Source organism: Dermochelys coriacea, chromosome 10, assembly GCF_009764565.3.
Source record: "Dermochelys coriacea isolate rDerCor1 chromosome 10, rDerCor1.pri.v4, whole genome shotgun sequence".
In the NCBI taxonomy this organism is placed as follows: domain Eukaryota; kingdom Metazoa; phylum Chordata; order Testudines; family Dermochelyidae; genus Dermochelys; species Dermochelys coriacea.
Window position 1 is genome coordinate 46,556,634 of NC_050077.1, and position 21,994 is coordinate 46,578,627.

A 21,994-nucleotide genomic window follows, 5' to 3' on the forward strand; every position below is an offset into this window, starting at 1 on the left:
ACACCGTAGACCCACCTTGGTTATTTTGGGGTGAAGGTACTCCCTGCTAACAAGTCCAAACATGGATCCATTGGTATCAGAGTGAAGTACACCCGGCCATTAGCACAGAGGCCCCCTGGCTCTGGAGAGAGAGAGAAGCCAAGGTGGGATAGAAGGAACCACAGAATCTGTTAATTGTTAACCACAGCAGATGCTAATGCTCAGAGCCCAGCTCCTAGGGCAGAGAGCCAGCGAGAAGACCATGCACCTCACTGAGGGAACATCTGCCCCGCCTGTAACAATGGTATGTCCTTCTGCACTGTGCATGGAAAGGACTAGGTCAGACAGAAGCAGGGCCTGCACTGTCTCCAGAACCCACATTCCCAACATCCTATAATGGAGACACAGGGAGAGTTGGGAAACACTGATAAGGGTAGGGGAAAGCAGTCTGCCCCCCAGGCAATTGGACACTGGGTTCACCCACAGCACATGGTTGCCATGAGGGGTACAAGTGATGTTCTGGTTTCACTGAGAGGGCCCAGGGCTTGGTGCCTCACCAGACCAGATGCTTCTCTGTAAGGAGCTGTGGCCCCTGTTCTTGGCTACACCCTTCCTGCACAAAAGTGAAATGCTTGCAAGCAGCATGGAAACTTTTTCAAGACATCATACCAGAGGCTCAAATGAAATGTATACCCCAGATTAAAAAACATAGTAAGAGAACCAAAAAACTGCCACCGCAGCTAAACAACAAATTAAAAGAAGCAGTGAGAGGCAAAAAGGCTTCCTTTAAAAAGTGGAAGTTAAGTCCTACTGAGGAAAATAGAAAGGAACATAAACTCTGGCAAGTCAAGTGAAAACTATAATTAGGCAGGCCAAAAAAAGAATTTGAGAAGCAACTAGCAAAAGACTTAAAAACTAACAGCAAAACAATTTTTAAGGACATCAGAAGCAGGAAGCCTGCCAAACAATCAGTGGGGCCACTGGACGATTGAGATGCTAAAGAAGCACTCAAGGAAGACAAGGCAATTGCAGAGAAGCTAGTGAATGTGAGGGAGATTCCCATTTTTGATTCCTTCTTTTTAGGGAACAAATCTAAGAAACTGTCCTCCTGCCAGCCTGCCTTGCTGGAGTTCAAGGGGGCTGCTGGGAGAAGGAGGTGATGTCTGTCTTCCTTTTAATTCTCCCCAAGTGCAATCTACTGGAAACTGTAAGAATCCCTTAGCTCCTGAGTGTCATGAAGCAGCAAGGTGGCTTCCTGAGACCCTCTGGGTTGTGTATCGCTGGATCACACCGGAAGATTCCTTTCCCAACATGCTATGTACTTCACTCCTGATAGCATTCAACTGGCTTTCAGTTCACATGCACCCACTGCAGGGCTGAAGTCAGACTGCAAGCTCTGTGGGACAGGGCCTGTTCTTTCATTGGGTGGGTGGGTGCGTACAGCTCCTCACACAGTGGGGCTGTGGTCCGCAACTGGGGCTCATAGGCCCTACCACAATACAGGTACTACAGGGCTGCCCAGCACTAATCTCCAGCTGGCTCCATTCTTCAGCTCAGGTGATGAGGGGCAGGCAGCCCTGGCCATTGTGCAGGCTTCCCGGAAGGATTGTGGCGTGTACCAGTGCACCATCGAGAATGAGTATGGCACTGATTCCACCGACTTCCTGCTCAGTGCAGAAGGTGAGGCGGGTTGGGTATGGGAGGGCAGGTTGGGACTGGATAAGGGGAGGGGACAGAGGAATGAGTTGGATACCGGGCGATGGGGGCAGGAGAGTGAGGGCGCAAGGGCGCAGCAGGGCCCAGCCGTTAGTGTAGTCACTGTGTCACACTGGTGCAGGCATGCGTGGGCACTGCCAGGGCACTTTCAGGTCTGGGTGTCCCTGGGGCACTCAGGGAAGAGCCCAGGCTCTGGGCAGGGAGGGGGCTGGGATGAACAGCTGATAGACAGGCCTGTCCCCCTCAGGGCATTAATGGTCAGGGCTCTGTTTCTCCTCTAGTGCTGTCAGGATTTGTCTCCAGAGAAGAAATTGAAGGTAAAGTGGGAGCAGCCACAGGAGCAGTGAGTGCTGGCCAGGCCATTATTGCTGGTCTCAGAGTAAACCCAGTGTCCCCTCGCGGCATGTGTTGATGCTGCACCCAGGGTGGGGCTGGTGCCTGGTGGGAGGGGTGACCGCACAGTGCGGCATGGCTGGAGCCAGCCATTCCTCCCTAATGAGCCGGTATCTATGTGCAAGGCCTTGCGCCAGGCAGTTGGCTAATGCCAGCCAGACGTCAAGCTCGCTGATCGCAGACCCGGAGCTTCTTCCCAAGGCCCTGCAGCGAGGGGCTCCTCCAGCACCATGCCACCAGTTTGCCAGAGAGGGTGCTAGCATGCGGCAGCAGCTGTTCCCCACCCTCCTCCTCCTGGGGCTGAGCGTGTTGCCCTCGCTATCTTTCTATGCACTAGGGGCCCAACCTGCTGCAGGCCCCGGCAGGGTGAGCCTAGTGCCTGCTGAGCCTCCCTGTTCCCAGCAGCACCTGCCACCACTAACTCGCTGCTTTCCTTCTGCCAGTCGGTGAGGAGATCGAAATGACCCCCATGGTGTTCGCCAAAGGCCTGGCCGACTCAGGCTACTGGGGGGACAAGTTCTTTGGGCGTGTCGTGAGCGAGGACGTGGAGGTGGGCGCCGGCTTCCTGCACAAAGCCTGCCGTGCAAGGACAATCTATGGCCTGGAGCCCGTCTTCGAGTCCGGCCGGACCTGCATCATCAAAGTGCACAACCTCATCGTCTTCGGGACCAAGAATGAGAACACGCTCATCGAGAAGAACTATGACATCACCATTCAGGTGGGCCCAGGCCCCCCGGCAGGCACCCCAGGCCATGGCCCTTCCCCGCATGCTCCCTGGCAGGCGCACCCAGGTCATGCCCCTCCCCCTGCGCTCCCCGGGCATGCCCAGGCTACACCCCCTCCCCCGATACTCTCTGGCAGGCACGCCCAGGCCATGCCCCCTCCCCCTGTGCTCCCCAGCAGGCGTGCCCAGGTCACAACCCCTCCCCTCACACTCTCCAGCAGCCACACCCAGGTCATGCCCCTCCCCCCATGCTCCCTGGCAGGCACGCCCAGGTCACAACCCCTCCCCTCACACTCTCCAGCAGGCGTGCCCAGGCATGCCCCCTTGTTCCTGTAGTATGGGGACAGCCTGAAAACTCTGACTTGGCTCAGTGCTTTGATGGTTGTTTCCTGCATTGCACACACCCCCACACCCTTCATGTCCCTCTCCTCACTTGGCACACTGCTCCTGCCCAGCATGCTTCCCCCACCCCTGCCCACCTGGCCTGCTCCTCACTCGCTACCCAGCTCACTGCCACTCCTCAGCGCCTCCCTGCACCCGCCAGCCTGTCCAACCCTGGCCCCACTCCTCTTCTCTCCTCCCGCTCTCCCTCTCCTGCCTTTCCTCATGCACACCCCAGTGCCTGGAACAGCCTTCCCCAGCCTGGGCACAGGCTCCTGGCCTGCTGGCCCCTCTGGCTGGTTGCCCCCTGACCTCTGCTCTGCTGCCACTGCCTGCTCCTCCTGAGCTGTCCCTTGTGCTGCCTGCCCAGCCCTGGCCTGTGTCCTGCCTGCTCCTGGGCTAGCTGCTATCACACACGTAGCCTACTCCATGGCTGTCCAGTACTTACACCTGTCACGCCTGCTGTCCCCCACACTGTGTGATGCAGAGGCTCTGGTGCTCTGAGCTGCCCTTTGTCCTGTGATTGCCAGCGAGGATGTGCCCCAATGCCCATCTATGAGCTCTCCGGGAGGAGCAGGACGCTGTCAGATCTTGGCTCGCCGGCACGGCAAGGGATAATGACTTTTGCTTGAATCTCCAGGAGTGCAAAATCCAGAACTCGAGCCGGGAGTACTGCAAGATCTTTGCTGCTGAAGCACGGGCCATCCCAGACTTCGGGGTGGTGCCAGAGTAAGTTGGGCCTCTGCCCTCCATCCTGAGCATGCAGGGGCCACAGGGCAGCATAGCCTCCTCCCACCCCGAGCATCACTGGGGGAAGGGAGGATCCATGGTGGGTGGCACTGGTATGGCCTCGTCTGCCCCATTGCTGCAGGGATCCAGCAGCCCGTTTTCATTAACAGGTGCACTCAGAAGCCAAATTGGGAGCGTTGTGTGGGAAGGGACTGGGGCCTGGGCTAACGTGAGCAGGTCCAGTCGCTAGCATGGCTGAGGTGTGGGCAGCTTGCCGACAGGCTGGAGCCCAGCCCAGGAAGCAGCCAGGGGACTGTGCTCAGGGCAGTGGGCCCTGGGTTGGGGTCCGCCATGAGCTCTGCATGCTAGTTGCAGAGCCGGCCTGTCAGCTTACGTCCTGGCTCACCCTGTGCTGACCCGGGCCGTTTGCCATTGTCCAGGATCATCCCTCTGTATCTCATTTACCGACCTGCCAACACTGTCCCATACGCCACCATCGAAGAGGACCTTGTGGGGCCCTTTGAGCAGTACTGCGTGAAGGAGCGGGACGGCAGCCTGGCTGTGCAGAGCAGCTCGGAGATGGCGCAGAAGTGCTGTGCTTTCCAGCACTGGCTCTACCAGTGGACAAATGGAAACATCCTTGTGACCGACATGGAAGGTATGGACCGAGGCGGCCATCTAGTCTCCGGCAAGGGAGGAGTCCCTGGCTCCTCTGGCCCAGCGCCACAGGGCCCAAGGCAGCAGTGCCCCCTACAACACACCACCCAGCACTGTGTCTGGGCAGCTCTGCCCCCGAGAAAGAGCAAGGGAGTGGTGGCTGCTGGAAAAAGGAGATGGGCAAATCTCCTTCAGCCAAGGACTCCAGCCCCCCCCCCGCCATCCTGCCAGGCATGGTGGCAGACAGGGCCTTTCCCTAGTAGTCTCTTCCCCCATAGCATTGAATCAATCAAGCACGCTAGGAGGTACTAGAGTGGCAGCCTGCTTTGACATCTGGAGATGGGAACCTGGGAGATCTGGCCTCTGTGCCTGTCTCTGCCAGCCACTGGCTGGAGGGCCTTGGCCTCAGGCTTTCAGAAAGAGCCTCTCCTCTATGGTCCCCAACTCCAGACCCCTGGGGCCTGATTTGCAGAAGTGCAGAGAATGCCCACTGGCAGCTGGAGCCAGTGGCTGAAAGCGTGCTGACAGGGCACCCAAACCCAGAGCACACTCAAAGCCCTGGTCTGTGACCTCTCTGAGCTGGGGCTTCCCCAGGTGTGAAACAGGGACTGTTCCATTTCTGCTCCACTGGGTGATGCGGCGACATGGGCAGGGGCTGCTGCGGTCTCTGTATAGAGAGGCTCTTCAGGCTGGTCGCTGCTCATTGCTCCTTAACTGGTAGGACTGTCCCCTCCCCAGGCTCTCTGTGGCTCCACTAAGGGTCCTGCCAGCCTGCACTCTCCCAGCTCCTCCTTCATGCTCCCAGCCTTCCCCTCGGCCTTGGCCTCGGCCCCAGGGATGGCAGCAGCTGCGCTCTGTGGGCAGGAGTGAAGGAGGGAATTTGGAGAGGGACAGAGCTAAAGGCGCATTCAATTGAAAAGAGGGCAACTCGGGGCCTAAATGTGATTTGTCAGGACCCCGCAAGGGTGACTGGGACCCCAAGCTGGTGCCCCTCACACCCACCCTGCCTGCGCAAGGGTGACCGGGACCCCACACCAGTACCCCTTGTGCCCACCCCACTTGTGAAGGGGGGACTAGAACCCTGTGCTGATGCCCCTTGCCCCACCGAGCCAATGCAGTGTGACTGGGATCTCACACCAGTGCTGCTAGCCCCACCAGGCCTGTGCAGCGGTGACTGGGACTCTGTGCTGGTGACCCTCGTGCCCACCCAGCCCGTGCACGGGTGACAGGGACCCCATGCCGCCTGCCCCTCGTGCCCGCACCACTTGTGCAGGCATGACTGGGATACGCCCCCCCCAGTGCCTCTTGTGCCCACCCCACCCCTGTGGTGGGCTCAGTGACTTGGACCCCAGCCAGAGAGCTGGGGCTCACCACATGCAGGAGACTCTTTGGGCCCAATCCTGCTCTCCTGGCAGAATTAGTGGCCAGGCTCCTGCTGACAGCTGGGGGAGCTGCGTCGGGCTCGGCCTGAGGCTGGTGACTGTTCCCTTCCTTTGCAGGCGTTGGGTGGAAGATCACAAATGTGAGGATAGCTACGAAGCTGAAAGGGTAAGTGACTGCAGGGCTGAGGCAGAGAGCTGGCAGACCCCCCTGCTTCTCAGAGGGGTTGTGGGGGCACTTCCCTACCCTGGGCTGTGTCTGCCACACAGTGGGGCTGCCCCAGCCTCTCTCCAGGGCTTGCAGTCATAGTGCACCGGGGTGACCTTGCCTCCCCACCCTCCCTTCCCCATCACTCAGCCAGCCATAGCTCTGTCCTTCTCCTGCACGGTACAGCCCCAGGCCCATCTCCTCTGCTGCTCTGATCTTCCGGTTCCAGTTCCTTAGTGTGTGATGACGGGTGGGAGGGGAAGTGAATGGGGACTGTCTGAGGAGGTGGAGTATGTGATGGCAGGTGCAGGCTGGGTCTGAGGGAGGGGGGGACACAATGGTGGGTCCAGGAGCTGCTTTGTGCCCTGCTGCAGTGCCACAGCCCATGCAGTGAGCACCATGCAGCAATGCCCTAGAGGGGATGGGAGCCCGGTGGAGAGTCAGCGCCCCCACCCACCCACCAGCGCTCCCACCCACGGCAAGGGGTATGTGCCCAGAGGGCAGCAGCCCTTGTGACCTGCTAGCAGCCCAGGTGTCTTGTCTCCTCGCCATGCCTGGGGGTGTGTGGGGAGCGGGGCGCCCTGGCCCAGAGCCCCCTTGGCAGGTCACTGGCCCTGAGTATGGCTCTGTTGGCAGGTACCAGGGGCTGAAGGAGAGCTGCTTCCCGGCCCTGCTGGACCAGTTTGCTGCTGTCCACCAGTGTAACCGCTATTGTGAGATCCTGGGCCTGAAGAGTCTGGAGAGTCTGCAGCAGCCACCCAAGCCCAAGGGCTCCAAGAGCCCCTCCCTGGGCAGGAAGGCCCCCTCAGCCCAGTCCAGCCCTCAGTTACAGAAGAAAGGCCTGGCAAGCCCCCAGGGCACCCGGAAGGGCGGCGTGAGCCCCAAAGCCTCCCGGAAATCCACTGAAGCTGGGGAGGCCCAGCTGGCCCCGAAACATAAAGCGCTGGATAGTGACAAGTCCAGCCAGCTGCAGTAGCCAGAGTCTCGGCGCAGCCATGAAGGCAGCGTGCCACCGTGCACACCTGGAAAGGGGACCCAGCCGCCGCTCCTTCCTGTGGCTCCCAGCGCGCCCCCCCGCACTGCGCTCTGTGTGATGTGTGAGTGAAGCAGTGACTAGGCTGGCACCAGTGCGGGGGGCCTTGGGTAGCCTAGTGGTCTGGAGCTGGCTCGGTGCACGGCGGGGCCTGCACAGCCACGGCAGGGAGCATAGCAGCTCATCTCTGTTACCTCTTTAAAGCAATAGCTCATCCAGGCCTGCCGAGCCTGCCAAGAAGCCCCAGCTGCCAGGGCCATGCAGGTGCCACAGTGCCCTGTGCAGAGGGTATTGGGGCAGTGCGCCAGCCTGACCACCAGGGGGCACTGGCTGTTGTCTGATGGTGACCTTGGGGCTCGTTTTCCGAGTCCCTCCTTTAGACTGTGGTGGCTTTTCTCTGGCTCTGCTCCGACACCTGGCCCTGGTGTTCTCTGCTGACGGTAACTCAAACCAGCAACCCCTGGAGGAGAGCGAGCAGGCTGGTGCTCCCCTGCCAGCCTGCAGCTGTCTACAGTGCACTGACCCCGCTCGGGCATGTGTGCCACAAAGGCGTGGTAGCTCTTTGGTCCCCCCGGCTCTCAGCATATCGTGGTGTTTTCCCTACACATATCCAGCAGAAATCCCTGACCCCAGCTCCCTGACGGGCCATACAGAGGCCCTACTAACCTCTGCTGTAGCTTCCCTGAGCCCGGCCAGTTGAGCACTTCTCTCTCTGGTCCTACCTCAGCCCCAGTACCTACTCACTAATCTGTAGGGAGAGCATGACTAGACAGCCTGCTTAGTCTCTCTTTGCCCTGTGGGGATGGCCCTGTGTTTTCTTTGGTTCCCAGGGCCTGGAAAGTCTGGCAGCATCCAGTCCTCACTACAGAACCATGTGGCAGATTTTTCGCTTTCCCTGGTGCAAAGCGATGCAAAGCCAATCTTCCATGTGTGCGTCACGTATTACTAATGCAGCATTGTCTGCCCAAGTATGCAGACGGGGGGGGGGGCGGTGTTGCCTGGGGCCTCTCAGCTGGGAGCGTTAACTTTGGAATCTACTGGGTGCAATTAAAATGTCACCGTTTAGTTCCCTGCCGCTTATGGTAGTGGAAGTGCTTGGGGTGTCTGTGTTGTAATGTGCCAATCATCATGGTAGGTGGGTGCCAGTCTTGCCAGCACAGAGGGGCAGATGGGGGGGGGGGGAACACTGAGTTAAAATCTCCTGCTTCTCTGAAAAAATATTCCAAATCTTCTCCAAGGGGAGAGGGAAAAGCCTATCCCTGCCAGCAGAGCCAGTACACTCTGCAGCACCCTCACTGGCAAACCCAAAGCAGCTTCCCCTGCACCCCATTCACATGCAACACTGGGCACTTGGATCACTGCAGAATTGGGCTGGGAAGAAATAACCTAGCCTTGCCCTGACCAGGCCAAGCCGCACCCTGTTGTCCTCAGGCCAGTAACACCCTCTCTGTGTGAGCTGCCAAAGTCACAGGCTGGGCCGCAGCCTTGGGTTCGTTTTGGCATGGAGTCGGTGGGGTGCATCGGAGCCAGCTCCTCTCTGTGGAGTATAGGGATCAGGGCTCTGCTCAACCAGGGCAGTAGGACATCCCAGTGAGGCAGCCTGAGTGGGGTTAAGATTTAATAGTGGCCTTGCCCTGGTGATGCTGCCGTAGCACAAACCGGATTTAAAACTGCCCTAAGGCAGAGCTGAGGATTCCCCATTGTATGCAAGTCCTGTCTGTGCCCCCCACCTTCCCCATCTGCCAGCATAAGGATGGGGTCACTAATCCCGGCCAGCAGAGAGACTTAGTGGGAGCTGGTTCAAGTTAGTGCAGCCTCAAGGGTGTTCTACCTCATGCTGGGGATGCCAGTTCAGCCCCCAGGCTCAGCGGTGGAAAGATGGCACATTCCCTGTCTCCCCTGTATGCCAAGAGCTGTTGTGGTGCACCTGGGCATCTAACCTAGGAATTTAGCATTCATCTGGTCTTCTCGCTCACCCCTTTGGATCCAGGGAAGGTCTGAACCCACCTTCCCAGCTGTGCTCTATCGGCTCTGCCCTGCCTCTACACACCCTCCCGCTCCTGGGATCAACAGGTAAGCCCTTCCTTTGCCTCCCAGAGACAGCCCCAGCCCTGCCTGCCTCTCACCCCCCAGACCTGTCAGCCCTGCCCCCACAGGCCTCCATTCTTCTGGTTTGTCTTTAGGTCTCGTGGCTTCAGCGCTGGCGAAGTAGCTGCACCGGGGGCAGGGAGCGAGATGTGCCTGTGGCTTTACGCTGTCAGACTTTGGCTCAGGCACAGGTTATCTTGGCTACTGCCTCCCCTCCTTTAAAGGGGCAGACACGGGCCATGTGCTCTCTTCTTGCTTCTTCATGGCAGAGAATGGAGGCCTGAAAATGCCCTGTCTGCTTGTTCTATTAGAATGCAGGTCCTGTCTGGGCTGGGGAAGTGGTGAAGTGAGGGCATCACAACAGCCGAGCAGCAGGGGCTTGTTTGCTTTAGCGATTTGACCGCAAGTTGGTTGGTTGCTTATTGCCTGGGGGTGTCACTGCCACAGTGTTTGTGGCTCAACCCAGGGCTCAGCTAGGCAAGCAGGTCACTGGAGGTGAAACTTCAGTAGATACAAGCCTGCTCCGTGAGTGTGAGTTTCTGTTCGGTGCCCTTTGGCTGGTGTGTTGGTAACGACTGTTCGGCTGCAGTACAAACAACCCTGGAGCAGGGAAGGCCTTCCCTGCAGTGACAGGGTTATGGGCAGCCAGCCCGAGCCTTCCCAACAGCCCTGGTAGGGCAAAGCCTCATTGCGCAGACACAGCCTCTGACTGTTCCTACAGGGAAAGCGCAAGCAGAGCCAACTTTGGAAACAAAACAGCCCCCACCAGCTGCCGAAAGCCCGTCTTTGCAAATCCCCCTAGGCCTCATCTTCACCAGGAAAGGAGGTGTGATCTTACTGCGAGCTAACAGGAGGGGAAGCATGGCTGGGGGTAGTTTTCATGAGTTATCTCCACCTGCTGTCTCATGTGAAAGCTACACCCTGCCTTCGCTGCTCTAGGGTTGAGCTTGGTATTTGCCAACCCATCAGAGCCCTCCTGCTCAGGTACCACTGGCAGCTGCCATAATGCCCCAGGGTAGAGAGCCACTTGTAACAGGCACAGCTGGATTTCCTTCTCCCTTGTGATCCCTGCTCGTGGGAGGACAGGGAGGGCGTACATCCGGGCGGCGTTTTATGAGAACGAATACCCAGCAGCTCTCTTGCTGTGAATGCCTAGCAGTGCAAGGCACAGGGAGCAGTTTTTACTGCTGTGGAGCTGGGGAGGTCAGTACTATCCACCCCGCAGGTGCCCTTGTCTAGCTGCACTGCGGTAAAAGCTACCCCTGCCTTGTCTCCACTAGGATCCCACAGGAGCAAGCTCAGACCTGTTAACTCGCTGTAAAAACTCACCTCTTCTAGCAGTGACCGCAGTTAACGGGCTAGTGCGGTTAATGGTCAGCCTGGGCCAGCTCAGGGGGAGGGGAGCTGTTGAGCCCTTGTCCCGATGGGCTCAGAGCACAGAATAGCTGTGACCATGGGGCGTTGGACCGGGATACCAGAGAACTTCAGTACCAATGGAGGTGACTGGAGCTGGCAGCAGCACTGCCATGGTGTTACAAAGCCGGCTGCCCAGCCAAGGCTGCAGGCCCGGCTGCCTGTGCTAGGGAGCTGCCTGGCTGGTGCTTTGTGCTCTGTGGCTGCGGCTGCGCTTCGCCCTTCTTCCGGGGCTGTTTCCTGCTCGCAGTCAGCCCGTTGTAAGATAACCATGTACATACTCGTCTGTGTATTGGCAACCAGGTGTGTGCGAGTAATAAAACGCGATGGACTGGCCTACTCTCCAGTGCGTCTCTCCCGGCTGGAGGGGCCAGGATACTCCTCCTTCCTGCTCTCCAGCTAGCTGGGGGGTGATATGGTGCCTAGCCGTGTGTTACCCAAAGCCCATCATAGCAGGTGTTTGTCTGTGGGGTGGAGGAGATGGACTGTGTGTGGTCCTGGGGACAAAGGATAAGGGTTTTCATTTTTCATCTTTGCACCCCCTCCCTCCCAGGTGTAGGGTAGGCAACACCACACGGGTCCTGAGACCAGTGCCTCAGTCAGCCCCCTCCCTGACACAGCTACAGCCCCCATCCCAAGGCAGGTGCAATCTCTGAGGAGTGCAGTGATGAGACCCAACAGCTCCCAGTCATCCCAGCTGGAACACCATCCCCTGCCAGTGAGGTACATCAGAGCCTGGCCAGTCATGTGCTCCAAAGGAAGGTGTGAAACCCCCGCTCCCATGGTTGCAGTGATGTTGCTTTCTGAGCCATCAAGCAGGGGCTGGCTTTTGCCCTGATGTCTGAAAGGTTGGAGCCCTTTGAAATCTTTCTCCTCTCTCATGGAGCTGCATCCCTTCTCATTATTCAAATCACATTCCAAAGCCAGCAGGGACCATGTTCACCATCCTGCTGACCGTGTGTGTAACGCAGGCCGGAGAACGTCCCTGAATGAATTCCTTTCTGAAATCCAATTCACATTCTGTGTTCAAGCCTCCTGAGCTCTGGGCCCCAGCACTTGGGGTAGGGAGTTCCACAGGTTCCATTTATAAACTATTGTGTGTTTAAAAGCAGTCCCCTTTTTCCAGTTGGAAAGTTGCTGCTTTTTAATTTCATTGGGCTTCTCTTTGGGCTGCTCATCTGGGAGCGCAAACAAGAGCCCCAAACTAACCTACATATCTCTCCATGTCCCCTCCTTTCTAAATGCTATATGGCTAATCTATTCAGTCTCTGCATGGGAAAACCTTCCCCCAGCTGCATTCCACCTCATCTTTGCACCTGCTCTCTGGCCACCAGGATTTCTGAGCTGGGGTAACCAGACCTGAACACGGCAGGCTAGGAGAGAGTGTACCAGCGGTTTAGAGAAGGCACAATAATGTTTTCACTGCTGTTCTCAATCCCAGTCCTTATGCACCTAAACATGTTGCTGGTGCCTGTAACTGGTCCTGCTGCACATAGGGCAGAGGCTTTCATTGAGCTGCCTACAGGGATGCCCAGCTCCTTTTCTTGGGGCCACACAGGTAATTTAGGCCCCTGAGATGCGTATTAGTAGTATTCCCTCTAAGATGTATTACACTGTATTATTCACCAGTGAAGTTCACCTTGCTGGATCAGGTTCCCTCAGAAGTGTCTTGCAGTCCTCTCTGGACTTGACTAGCGTAAATACCATTGTGCCTGCTGAATACTCACTAATAAACATTGAGCCACATGAGCCCTAAGACGCAACCTTGAGTTTCCTGTTCTCCTTTTGCCATGCTGGAACTTGACCTTTCTGAGCCCTGAGAGCCTTCACCTCTTGCCCTAGGCTGATGTGGGCCTTGTTTGCTCTGATTACAGCCATGGGCCTACCCCAGTGTAGCTGCCACCCCCTAGTACAAAGCTGTTGTATGCTGCCATTTGCACCTCTGCAACTGATCCTCGTTTCAAGCGGGGGTAACCTGCATGGGTGTAAGTGGCAGTGCAATAGCAGCTGGGCCTGGCTGCACGGGGCAGCTATGCATGGGCCTGGTTGCAGCTCCCTGAGCCCCTGCCGTAGACACAGTGGTGCATAAGGGCTTTTGGAAGTTCCACTGATCTGCCTGAATGGGGATGGTGCACGCAAGGGGCTGGGACAGACCCTGCCCTGAAGGGCCACAGGTCAGAAGCCAGAAACGTTTCTGAATAATGCTCGGGGCTGCCCCTGGGACCACCCAGGCACCCTATGGAGGCATTCAGCTGTTACCTTTTCATTGCCACTCCTTCAGACTCACAGCCGGGATTAGTCTGCAGCAGCCCTGTTGGCTTGGTCAGGCATGGACTCTCCCTACTGCTGTTGTGCCCCACCTGCTCTGGGAGGATTATTAAGTGCATGAGGCAGATTGGAGCTTGTCATCTAAGCTGCTCAGTGTTACTGTGAGGGCACAGGGTCTAGGCGCTCCCTAGGGAGATATGGTCAGACATTTAGGTTTGGAGGCAATATAGGACCCAATCTCACACTGCAGCTGGGTCTGGGGGCCAGGGAGGAAGGACCTTTTATTACAAACTAACCTGGATAAGTCTGATTTTGGTACTGGTGACCCAGGAGGAAGGTGCCTAACAGGCTAATGCTCAACATGCAAAAATCTAGAGTTCCAGGCCAGACGGGAGCATTAGATCATCTAATCTGGCCACCTGTATACCACAGGCCAGAGCCCTTCTCCCACTTACCCTGGAGTGAGCTAACGCCCATCTCCCAGAAAGGCATCCAGGCTGGATTCAGAGACATCAAGAGCTGGCGAAGCCACCACCTCCCTCAGTAGCTTGTGCCAATGGCTTCAGCATCCGGCTACGGGTTCCTGTTCTGCCTTTGCTAGATAACCAACGTCTCTCACTGCTCCCTTGGCCTTCTTTCCCAACCTGTGCTTTGGGGCTCTCCATAAATCTGTGAGTGCTGTGGGGCAGAGACTGTCTTTTTGATATTGTTACAGAGCCCTGCCCCACGGGGCCCTAATCTCTGCTTGGGACCCCCAGGCATCACTGCAATACCCACAGCAAACAACACAGAAGCACTTTCTGCCCTTCTCAGCCCCCAGGAATGGTCCCAGGGTAGAAGGCCATGATGAAATCTAGCACTGACCACGTGACCTGGTACAGAGCATGGCTGACACTCCTGAGAGCTGTTAACTGCGGTCAGGAACCCATCTCCTGCCAGAGGCCTCTTTCTGGCTCCCAGAACAAGCTGGTGGCAGTGGAGGCCGCCTGCTGCTCTGTGCCAGCTCCCAAAGGTGCAGCTCACACCAAGGAAGGCAGCGCAACAGCCAGGGTGGTTCACGACTCCTGCTGCTTCCCGGAGTGCTATATAGGCAGGAACATTTCTGGTCTGTCTGCACTGCAGCCGGGGATGTGCTTCCAGCTCCAGCAGGCAGACTGGCAGTAGCTCAGCATGAGCTAGCAGGCTAAGAACAGCCCTTCTCTTCTCCCTGAGGGCCCTCTGCAGGCAGGCATGTTCCCCACACACCTTTCCCAGCCTTAATGCCCGGTCTAGGGTTAGAATCCCATTGACATAGACTAGCACTGACGCTCCTAAAGTGACAGATCCACAACAGGATTTGGGTGCCTGGCACTTAAGGTGCCAAAATCCAAAATGTAGAGCCTCAAAACTACTGCTCAGTGGCCACCTAACTCTCTAGGTGCCTACATTTGCACTGGTAAAGGCCCCTAGGCACTTAATTTTCTACCCTGGGGTATATCCATGGCTGCCTCTGGCTTGATGCCCAGTGTCTAGCTTGCTCCTAAGCTCCAGCAGGATTTTACATTAGTTGTACCCCTGCCTAGCTCTCCTGCACGGCCCAATGGTAGGGGGTGCTAGAGGCTGCCTTGGGGAACATCAACAGACCAGCCCCGCATTGAGCACAGCAGGAGGTGGAGGTGCCTCCCTTATACCGAATAGCCCCATGAACAGAGCACTCACCCAGGACAAGAGACCCAAGTTCAAATCCCCACTCTGCCTGATGCAGAGTAGGGCCTTGGCCCCATGTGTCTGAAGTTCCAGGCCCGTGCCCTGCCCCCCAGGTTAGGGTGTACTGCAGGGTGAGGTTTTGGCCACCTTGCTTGTTGAAGCTGTTCCATTATATCTCCTTATCGGAGCAGGGATTGAAGCTGCACCCCCACCCCCGCCATCTCAGTGACTAGTTAAGTATTTCTGATGACAGGACCCGCCTCCACTCTGCATTTGGCGCTGCAACCCTGAGTCTAGTCCCTTGGTGGAGCTATCCCTAAGTCCCTTTTGAAATGGGACTCAGCCAGCAGTCACCTAGGCCTTGCAAAGTTATATAGAGTTACACTAAGTACCAGTGAAAATATGGGCCTTTGTCTTGCCATACCTCAGTTTCCCACCTGTGAAATGGGGACAGCAGCAGCCCTACCTCATTGGGTCTTGTGAGGATCAGTAGCACAAAGATGGTGAGGGACTCAGCTGGGGATAAGAGCCAAAAGTATCTGCCCTGACAGACCTGGGAGAGATCTGGTCTGTCTTCCTGTTTGTACAGGCCTTAGTACAGTGTGACAGGAATAGAGATGGCTGGACTGATGGGGGCTGGCAGGGAAAGGTGGAGCACCAGAAAGGTGCATGGTGGGAAAGAGCCGACAGTGGATCCAAGCAAAAGGACAAAATGAAGTCTGGGGTTTCCAGAAGAGCTCAGCGGCCCCTGTCCTACTGCTTGAGCCAGACTGTCCAGAGAGCCCAGCTCCCCCGTTCGCACACGGAGATTGGGGGGCGGGGGATGAGGGCGTTTGAAAATCAGGCCCCAATTATGGGTGATGAGCACTGAGCCCTTCTGAAAATTTTACCTAACTGCCCAGGGCAAGGCTGGGTAGCCTCTCACCTGGGGAGCCTCCCCACTGTGTGGATGAGTGGTGGTTGCACAGTCCAACCAGGAGGGCTGGGCCAGGAGCACCGCAAGGAGCTGTGAGGCACCCAGGGCTCTCCATGGTTTTATTAGTAGGTAGTATTAACATACATGAAGCCTCCTTGAGTGTGTGGGACAAGGCCCCCAGCCCAGCAGCTGGGCAGGAAGGAAGCCAGTCCACAAGCAAGAAGGGTCTGCAGGGCATTAACCACCATGGCATATACCAGAACCACAGGGACCATCACGTCCCACAGAGACTGGTCAAATAAGTCCTGGATTGTCAACAGGGCCCAGCCTGGGGAGCCACCCAGGAGCCTTCCGGTGCTCCTTGGTTCTGGGGCCAGCCCCAGGGTGGTAGCTGTAATCTGCACTGGTGGGCACAGCTCCAGGGGACTGGCAGAGGAAATCCCCATCTGGGGCCTTCTGGCTGCTTTCTGTCCTGTGTCATCTGAGAGGTTCATGGGGTTAGAGGGAGGAAGAGAGTCGAGCCCAAAACACAGCATCTCCCAGCTCCTGGGCAGTGCAGCCAAACCAAGTAGAGGAGGAAAGGCCGATGGGGCTCTGCCCCTCGTGCTCCAGAGAGAGTTAGCCATGGACCAGCAGTGCCTGGCCAATGCCCTGCTCTCACACAGTCTGTAACTGGGCTTTGGGAGCCGGCGCCATGAGCGAGTGCTGGTTTGGGTGGCTGCCCATGTCCTCTAGGACAGCCCAGCACAAACTGTGTTGTTATAGTGCCCGCAGCACTGTGTCAGAGAGGCCATGCTGAGCTCAAGTCCCACCCAGCTGCCGGTGAAGGACAAGGTCCCGTTGTTGCTGAGCACAGTGCTGGAAGGGAAGAGTGCAGTCAGGGTCAGTTGCACCAGACAGACACCGTGCCATGGAATCAACACCTCGGAACGCCATGGCCTGACACTGCCCACAGCACAGCACCCCCTCCCCATTCCCACCAACCCACCCACTTCCACAGGGTCTCCTCTCCCCATGGCCCAGAGCCTCAAATCCTCCGCCCGTCTGGCTTGGATGGCTTATCTCCCCTTAATGCCCTCCCCCACCTCAGTGCTGCCCAGCCAAGAGAGTTTATCACTTGCCCAGTGATAGTGGGAGTTTTCCCTACAGCCCCAGCTCCTGGTGTCAGGTGATTACAGGAGATTCTCAGATTTCACTGGGAAAAAGGCAGTGTCTAGCCCTCCTGGTTGTGATCCCCAATGGCTCTGCCAGGAGAAGGCACACACAGACCCAGCTGTATTAGTTGAAAAATCACATGCTTTTAGCCAAACTCATGAGAGTTTGGGGCCTGAGTCATGATTTTTGAATGGCTGGGGTTGGTGACACTGTCTTCTAGTCCCAACCTCTCCCATGTCCATCCAGCTCTATCCCACCATTCCCCACATGCCCAACACACACCACTGCCTCTTGCACCCAACCCTCACCTGTCCCACCACTTCCCCAAGCTGTGAACCCCTCCTCATCCTATACAGTCTCTCCATAGCTCATCACTTCCCTCTACTCAGAGCCCTCTCCCACTCATAATCAGCCCCTTCCCCCGCAGACACCCACTACCAGGATCAGGCCCAGCCCTCCGTGGTGGGTGCCTAGCCCCTACCCCTGAATTCCCTGCAACAGACCTCTTGCTGCTGCATTTTTTGTCTACGGCCAGGTGACATCTTTTACACATTTTTTCCGTTCAAAACCAGCAGCCTTTTTTCAAAACCAAAAAGTTTCAGGAGGAATCATCACTGCACTGGCACTGGCCTGCGCAATGGTCAGTGATCGCTGTGACACCAATGCCTTTGAATCCAATTCCAATCTCCCCTTTGCCCCACCTGGGCTCTCAGGCCAGGCTACAGTGCCAAGGGCCTTCAGAGAACTAGTTCAACACATATCACTGCAGCCCCTCAGGCTAGGTCCATTCTGAGCCCTGCCAAGCGGAGCTGCTGGCCCTTGTTTGGGACACTGATGGTGGCCCTGCTTTTTGGCCTGCGCCCTTTAGGTGAGGGTCGAGCCCCAGTGGCAGAAGGTGGCACCTCACCATGCCACACTGCACTGGTATGGGTGGGTCTGAGCCCCATTAGCTCCCAAAAGACCAGCTCCCCCCCCCCCCCCCCGACATAGATGCAGACCCAGACCAGGCAACAGCCATACCCAGCCAGTGTGGCCAGGCCCCTCGTGCTTGGTTAAGGACAAAAAACACTCACTTAGCAAACAGCTGCCGGCAGCACATGTAGATGTCGTAGCTTGTGGTGTTAAAGGTTGCCATGCTCAGGAACGCAGAGCAGTTGGCCACTTCCCCTCGGGGCACATACAGGATGCCTGGCAGCAAGGAGAAGGAGTTTGTTATGTGGGGTGTTACTGGTCTCAGAAACAGCCAGTATTTGCTAGGAGTGCCTTGTGTTCACGCCCGCAACCCAGCAGCTTGGACTGGGAAGCAGCATAATATCTTCTAAGGGAGCCTCTCCAAGCCTGCAGGACCTGCAGCAGCCGGGACCCGTGTCATGGTTTTGAGTCAATGCCAGCTGTACGTGACTCACTTGGCTTCCTTGCATTTGGGATCTCCTGAGTGTGCTCTGCTGATGCACACAGTGCCTCAGCAATGTGGCCCATAGGGGGAGGCAGAGACACCCCCCTGGACCTGTCTTTGAAACAGTCACATGAAACGCCCCGAGGTTCGTTTGGGGAGGCTGTACAAGCCAACAACGGCAGCTCTGCAAGCAGATGTTATGGGGCCAGCCAGGCTCTGGGCCCCACCCCAAATGTGCTAGGTGCCCAGGAGAGTCTGCTGATGGGAGAGCCTGGGTCTGTGGGGCAGTGCTGCTCAGCCAGAGCAAAGCCAGTACCGGCATGACACTTGCCCAGAACCAGCCGCAGAGGAGCAAAGGTGGCATAAAGCTGCATATGGCCCAGGCCCTCCTGGGGGTCTAGCACCATCCAAGGGAGCTGGAAAGCAGGGACTGTACCTTCCATCACCACAGAGCTCCAGTGGTGAGCGAGTCTTTGGGTGGGTGTGTGGGGGCTTTGGGGAGTGTGTGAGGAAGAGGGCTCGGGGTCACCATGTGCACAGGGCAGAGTGGAAGCACACGGAGCTGGGAGTATGGGGGGCAGATGTGGGCTATTCCCCATGGCTGCAGCTGCTGAGAGGGATGCTCCAGTGGGCCCTGGGCCAGGCTATCTTTCCCCCAGCACAACCCCTCTCTGTGCAAGGAGCACTCAAGGGCCTAGCAATGCCACAGAGCATCCAGCTCAGCCTGAGCCTGTCCCAGACCTCTCCATACCCCTTCAGTGAGCATGCTTGGCAATTAGCACAGCCCCACCCACACAGTAACAGGGCCCATCCCCTTACACCTGGGCACTCACAATGCCCAGCCACCTATGGGCCTGCTGGCCCCTCTCCCTGGCCAGCAGGGTTGAGGCCTGTGAGTGACATAATGGATAAGGGCTCTTCTCTGAGTGCGGGGGCCAGTTACACAAGGGAACTGAGTGTCCTTCTGCAGCCATGGGTCTAGGCCTGCCTCACATCCCTCTATGGGGTGGCTGAGCCAAGCAGCTGGGCCAGCTGCCCTTGCTGCTCCTGTGCAGGGCACAGATGTTCCAACCCAACCAGGACTCTCCGACTGACCCTTTGCATAGGCCTCTGCCAGGATCCTGGCAGGATGTCACCCAAGGCTGAACCCTGAGCTGCATTTCCCACTGCTGTGTGAGGAGGGGATGCTGGGCGTCATATCTCCCACTGGAGGGGTGGGGAGGGCTGGCGAGAGGCAGGGGGGCCAGGAGCAGGCTTCATTTCTCCTTCTGCCCCTCACTGCTTGGGTCTGGGCAGAATGCATGCTGCAGAGAGACCGCAAAGCCTCTACTGGAAGGGCTTAATCCTCCAGCCCCTGGCCAGGCAGCACCGTTCCCTGGGTCGTTGGGGCAGGAGCCAGACAAAAAGCAGTCCAGAGCAGGGCCTGATTCTGAGCACAGCCACAGATCTGGAAAGGGAGGAGAGAGCAGACATTGAATCTGCCTGTGCTGAGCCACGGCCGGCCAGCCAGCCACACTCCTGGGCAGGCCAACAGCCAGCACAGAGCCCACCAGGGAGCGCTTCGTGGTCAAGCCGGGGCGCTGGTCAGCACTGGTGCAGCTGCGCCTCGCACAGACAAGCTTTGGTCTGAGGCCAGAGGCCAATCGCAGTGGGTTACCGCGTGGGCCTTTCTGCTCTGTTGACAGGGGGACAAATCCTGGCTCCAACTTTCTAATTTCTAAAAACCAGACCCTCCCTGTCCCACCTCTTCCCCCCGAGGCCCTGCCCCCACACTGTCTTTTCCCCCAAAGGTCCTGCCCTGTCTCTTCCCCAGGCTGCACCCACACCCCAGCCTCTGCCCTCAAGGCCCTGTCACTCCTCTTCCCCCCACCCATCACTTGCTGTTCTCTCCCCTCCCTCCTCCTCGCTCAATCCTCTCCACCTCCCCCGCCACAGATGGGATCCCTCTGCTCTGGGGCTGGGGCAGGAGCTGCAGCCTGCCCATGAGATGCAGGTAGGAGGCAGTGCAGCGGAGCAGGGGCTGGCGGGGGTTGATGACCTGGCGCCTCCCGCCCCGACCTGTGGTAACTGGACTTTTGGTGTCCGCTCAGTACATCTGACTGGACACTGCCAGGTCGCCTTTTCGACTGGAATTTCCGGCAACCCTAGGCTTCGGTCACAAGTGAAAATGAGTTTGATGGGTCTTGGACTAGTCCTTGTTGAAGATGCCCAGGGAGGGGCATCAGCCAGTGGAGACCATACAGTACTGTGCGCCTAACTGCCATCTCTTTCCCTCACTATATTCAGGGACTGAGCTGGGGTCTCAAACAGATTATCTGCCCCCATCAATGGCAATTTCTCAATTCACTTTCCCAAAGACCCAGTCTACTAAGCAGCCGTCTCCCCTGCTCTCTCAGAGCTCCAGACTCCCCTCGTCCCCACCATCCTTCAGGGACCCGTCCCAGCAGGCGCCCGGGACAGTGAAATCTAGCTGGGGCCATACCTGAGACGCAAGCGTTGAGCATGGAGACGCAGGCTCCGGTGAGCAGCGCTCGCAGCACGATGCTAGCAAACTCACTCTTCCGCTGAGGAACCATGGACGCTGCAGGGAGCAGAGGACAGAGGGTGGTGAGAAAGACCCTGTGCTCAGAGAGCCAAAGGCTCATCTGCCTGTTGTGCCCTGGATGGGGTTGCCCTTCTAGCCCCTGCCCAGCACTAGCCCGGGATGACCCCTCAGCCTGGTGCCAGGCATGCCCTCCCATCTCCCATGTAACCCAGGATGCACAGCTGGTGGAGCTAGTTCTCAGTGTTATGGTGTCTCTAAAATCTACTAAAACATGTTGGAAGCAGAAAGTCCCTGCAAAAAAAAAAAAAAAAAAAAAAAAAAAAAAAAAAAAAAAGTGTTTCCTTGTGCCATGGAAAGTAGTTCCTGCAAGGGAGAAATCTGGAAATGTAAGTGGGACAGTATGGCTGTGGCAAGGAGGGGGGGTGCTGCCCCTCCAGCTTCTGCCCTCCATAGGGGAGAAACATCAAGATTGATGCAAAAATGGGTAGAATTAAATTACTACTAGGGCTGTCCATTAATCACAGTTAACTCATGCAATCACACTTATAACAGAATACCAATTGAAATTTACTCAATATTCTTGGATTTTTTTTCTCCACATTTTCAATATTGGATTTCAATTACAACACATAATTCAAAGTGCACAGTGCTTATTTTATATTATTACTGATTACAAATATTTCCACTGTAAAAATGATAAACAAAAGAAATAGTATTTTTCAATTCACCTCATACAAGTACTGAAGTGCAATCTCTTTATTGTGAAAGTGTAACTGTAGCTTGGTGGGACTCACCCCTGCAGCACCTCCTGCTGGTCTTGCAGGGAATTAGCATTTCCAGCCCCAGAACACCCTCTCCAGGCCAGTGTCTCACTGCTTCTTCAGGCCCCCCATGTCCCTCCTGGACACTGGTGCCCCTTTCACTTGGGTGCTGCCCCCTGGCAGTATCCCCATTCTCTAGGTCTCCCCTGCCAGGGGAACCCCCACCCACTATCCCCATCTCACCACAGTATATGGCTACTGCCCAGTCACCATCTAGCCCCCATTCACTGGTGCAGACTGCAGTATATAAGCCACTCATCACAGGCAAGGGGGGTTTGGACCTGTGCCTCCACCTACCTGTGGGCTGCCCCCTGCAACTCCAGTACCCTTTTTGGCCTTACATGAGGCCTGCAGTCTGGGGGATTTCCAGACCAGAGCTTTCTCAGCTCTTCTAGCCTTCCCCAGCCCTACTCCCTCTAAAGGCAGAGAGAGAGAGAATGTCTACTCGTGGGCCACTGCCCTCTTATAAGGGTCAGCTGACCCTGATTGGGGCATGGCCACAGCTGA

General features: G+C 56.9%; 2 protein-coding genes across 3 annotated transcripts in view; one reads left to right on the forward strand and one right to left on the reverse strand.

Moving 5' to 3' along the window:
* The window catches only part of ALPK3 (alpha kinase 3), a 96,768-nt gene extending 87,381 nt beyond the window's left edge, over nucleotides 1–9,387 (forward strand). For both annotated transcript variants that reach the window (XM_038419636.2, XM_043494264.1), the window contains 7 exons: nucleotides 1,532–1,659; nucleotides 1,977–2,012; nucleotides 2,532–2,806; nucleotides 3,834–3,922; nucleotides 4,363–4,580; nucleotides 6,079–6,127; nucleotides 6,803–9,387. In XM_038419636.2, coding sequence (XP_038275564.1) covers nucleotides 1,532–1,659; nucleotides 1,977–2,012; nucleotides 2,532–2,806; nucleotides 3,834–3,922; nucleotides 4,363–4,580; nucleotides 6,079–6,127; nucleotides 6,803–7,142 — 1,135 coding nt within the window. In that variant the 3' untranslated portion in view covers nucleotides 7,143–9,387. The remainder of the gene's footprint in view (nucleotides 1–1,531; nucleotides 1,660–1,976; nucleotides 2,013–2,531; nucleotides 2,807–3,833; nucleotides 3,923–4,362; nucleotides 4,581–6,078; nucleotides 6,128–6,802) is intronic.
* Nucleotides 9,388–11,533: 2,146 nt separating this feature from the next.
* LOC119862630 (sodium/nucleoside cotransporter 1-like) overlaps nucleotides 11,534–21,994 on the reverse strand; it is a 59,492-nt gene continuing 49,031 nt past the window's right edge. Inside the window, exons 16-18 of the mRNA XM_038419640.2 lie at nucleotides 20,604–20,702; nucleotides 17,799–17,913; nucleotides 11,534–16,428 (exon numbers count right to left, since the gene is read on the reverse strand). Coding sequence (XP_038275568.1) covers nucleotides 16,302–16,428; nucleotides 17,799–17,913; nucleotides 20,604–20,702 — 341 coding nt within the window. The 3' untranslated portion in view covers nucleotides 11,534–16,301. The remainder of the gene's footprint in view (nucleotides 16,429–17,798; nucleotides 17,914–20,603; nucleotides 20,703–21,994) is intronic.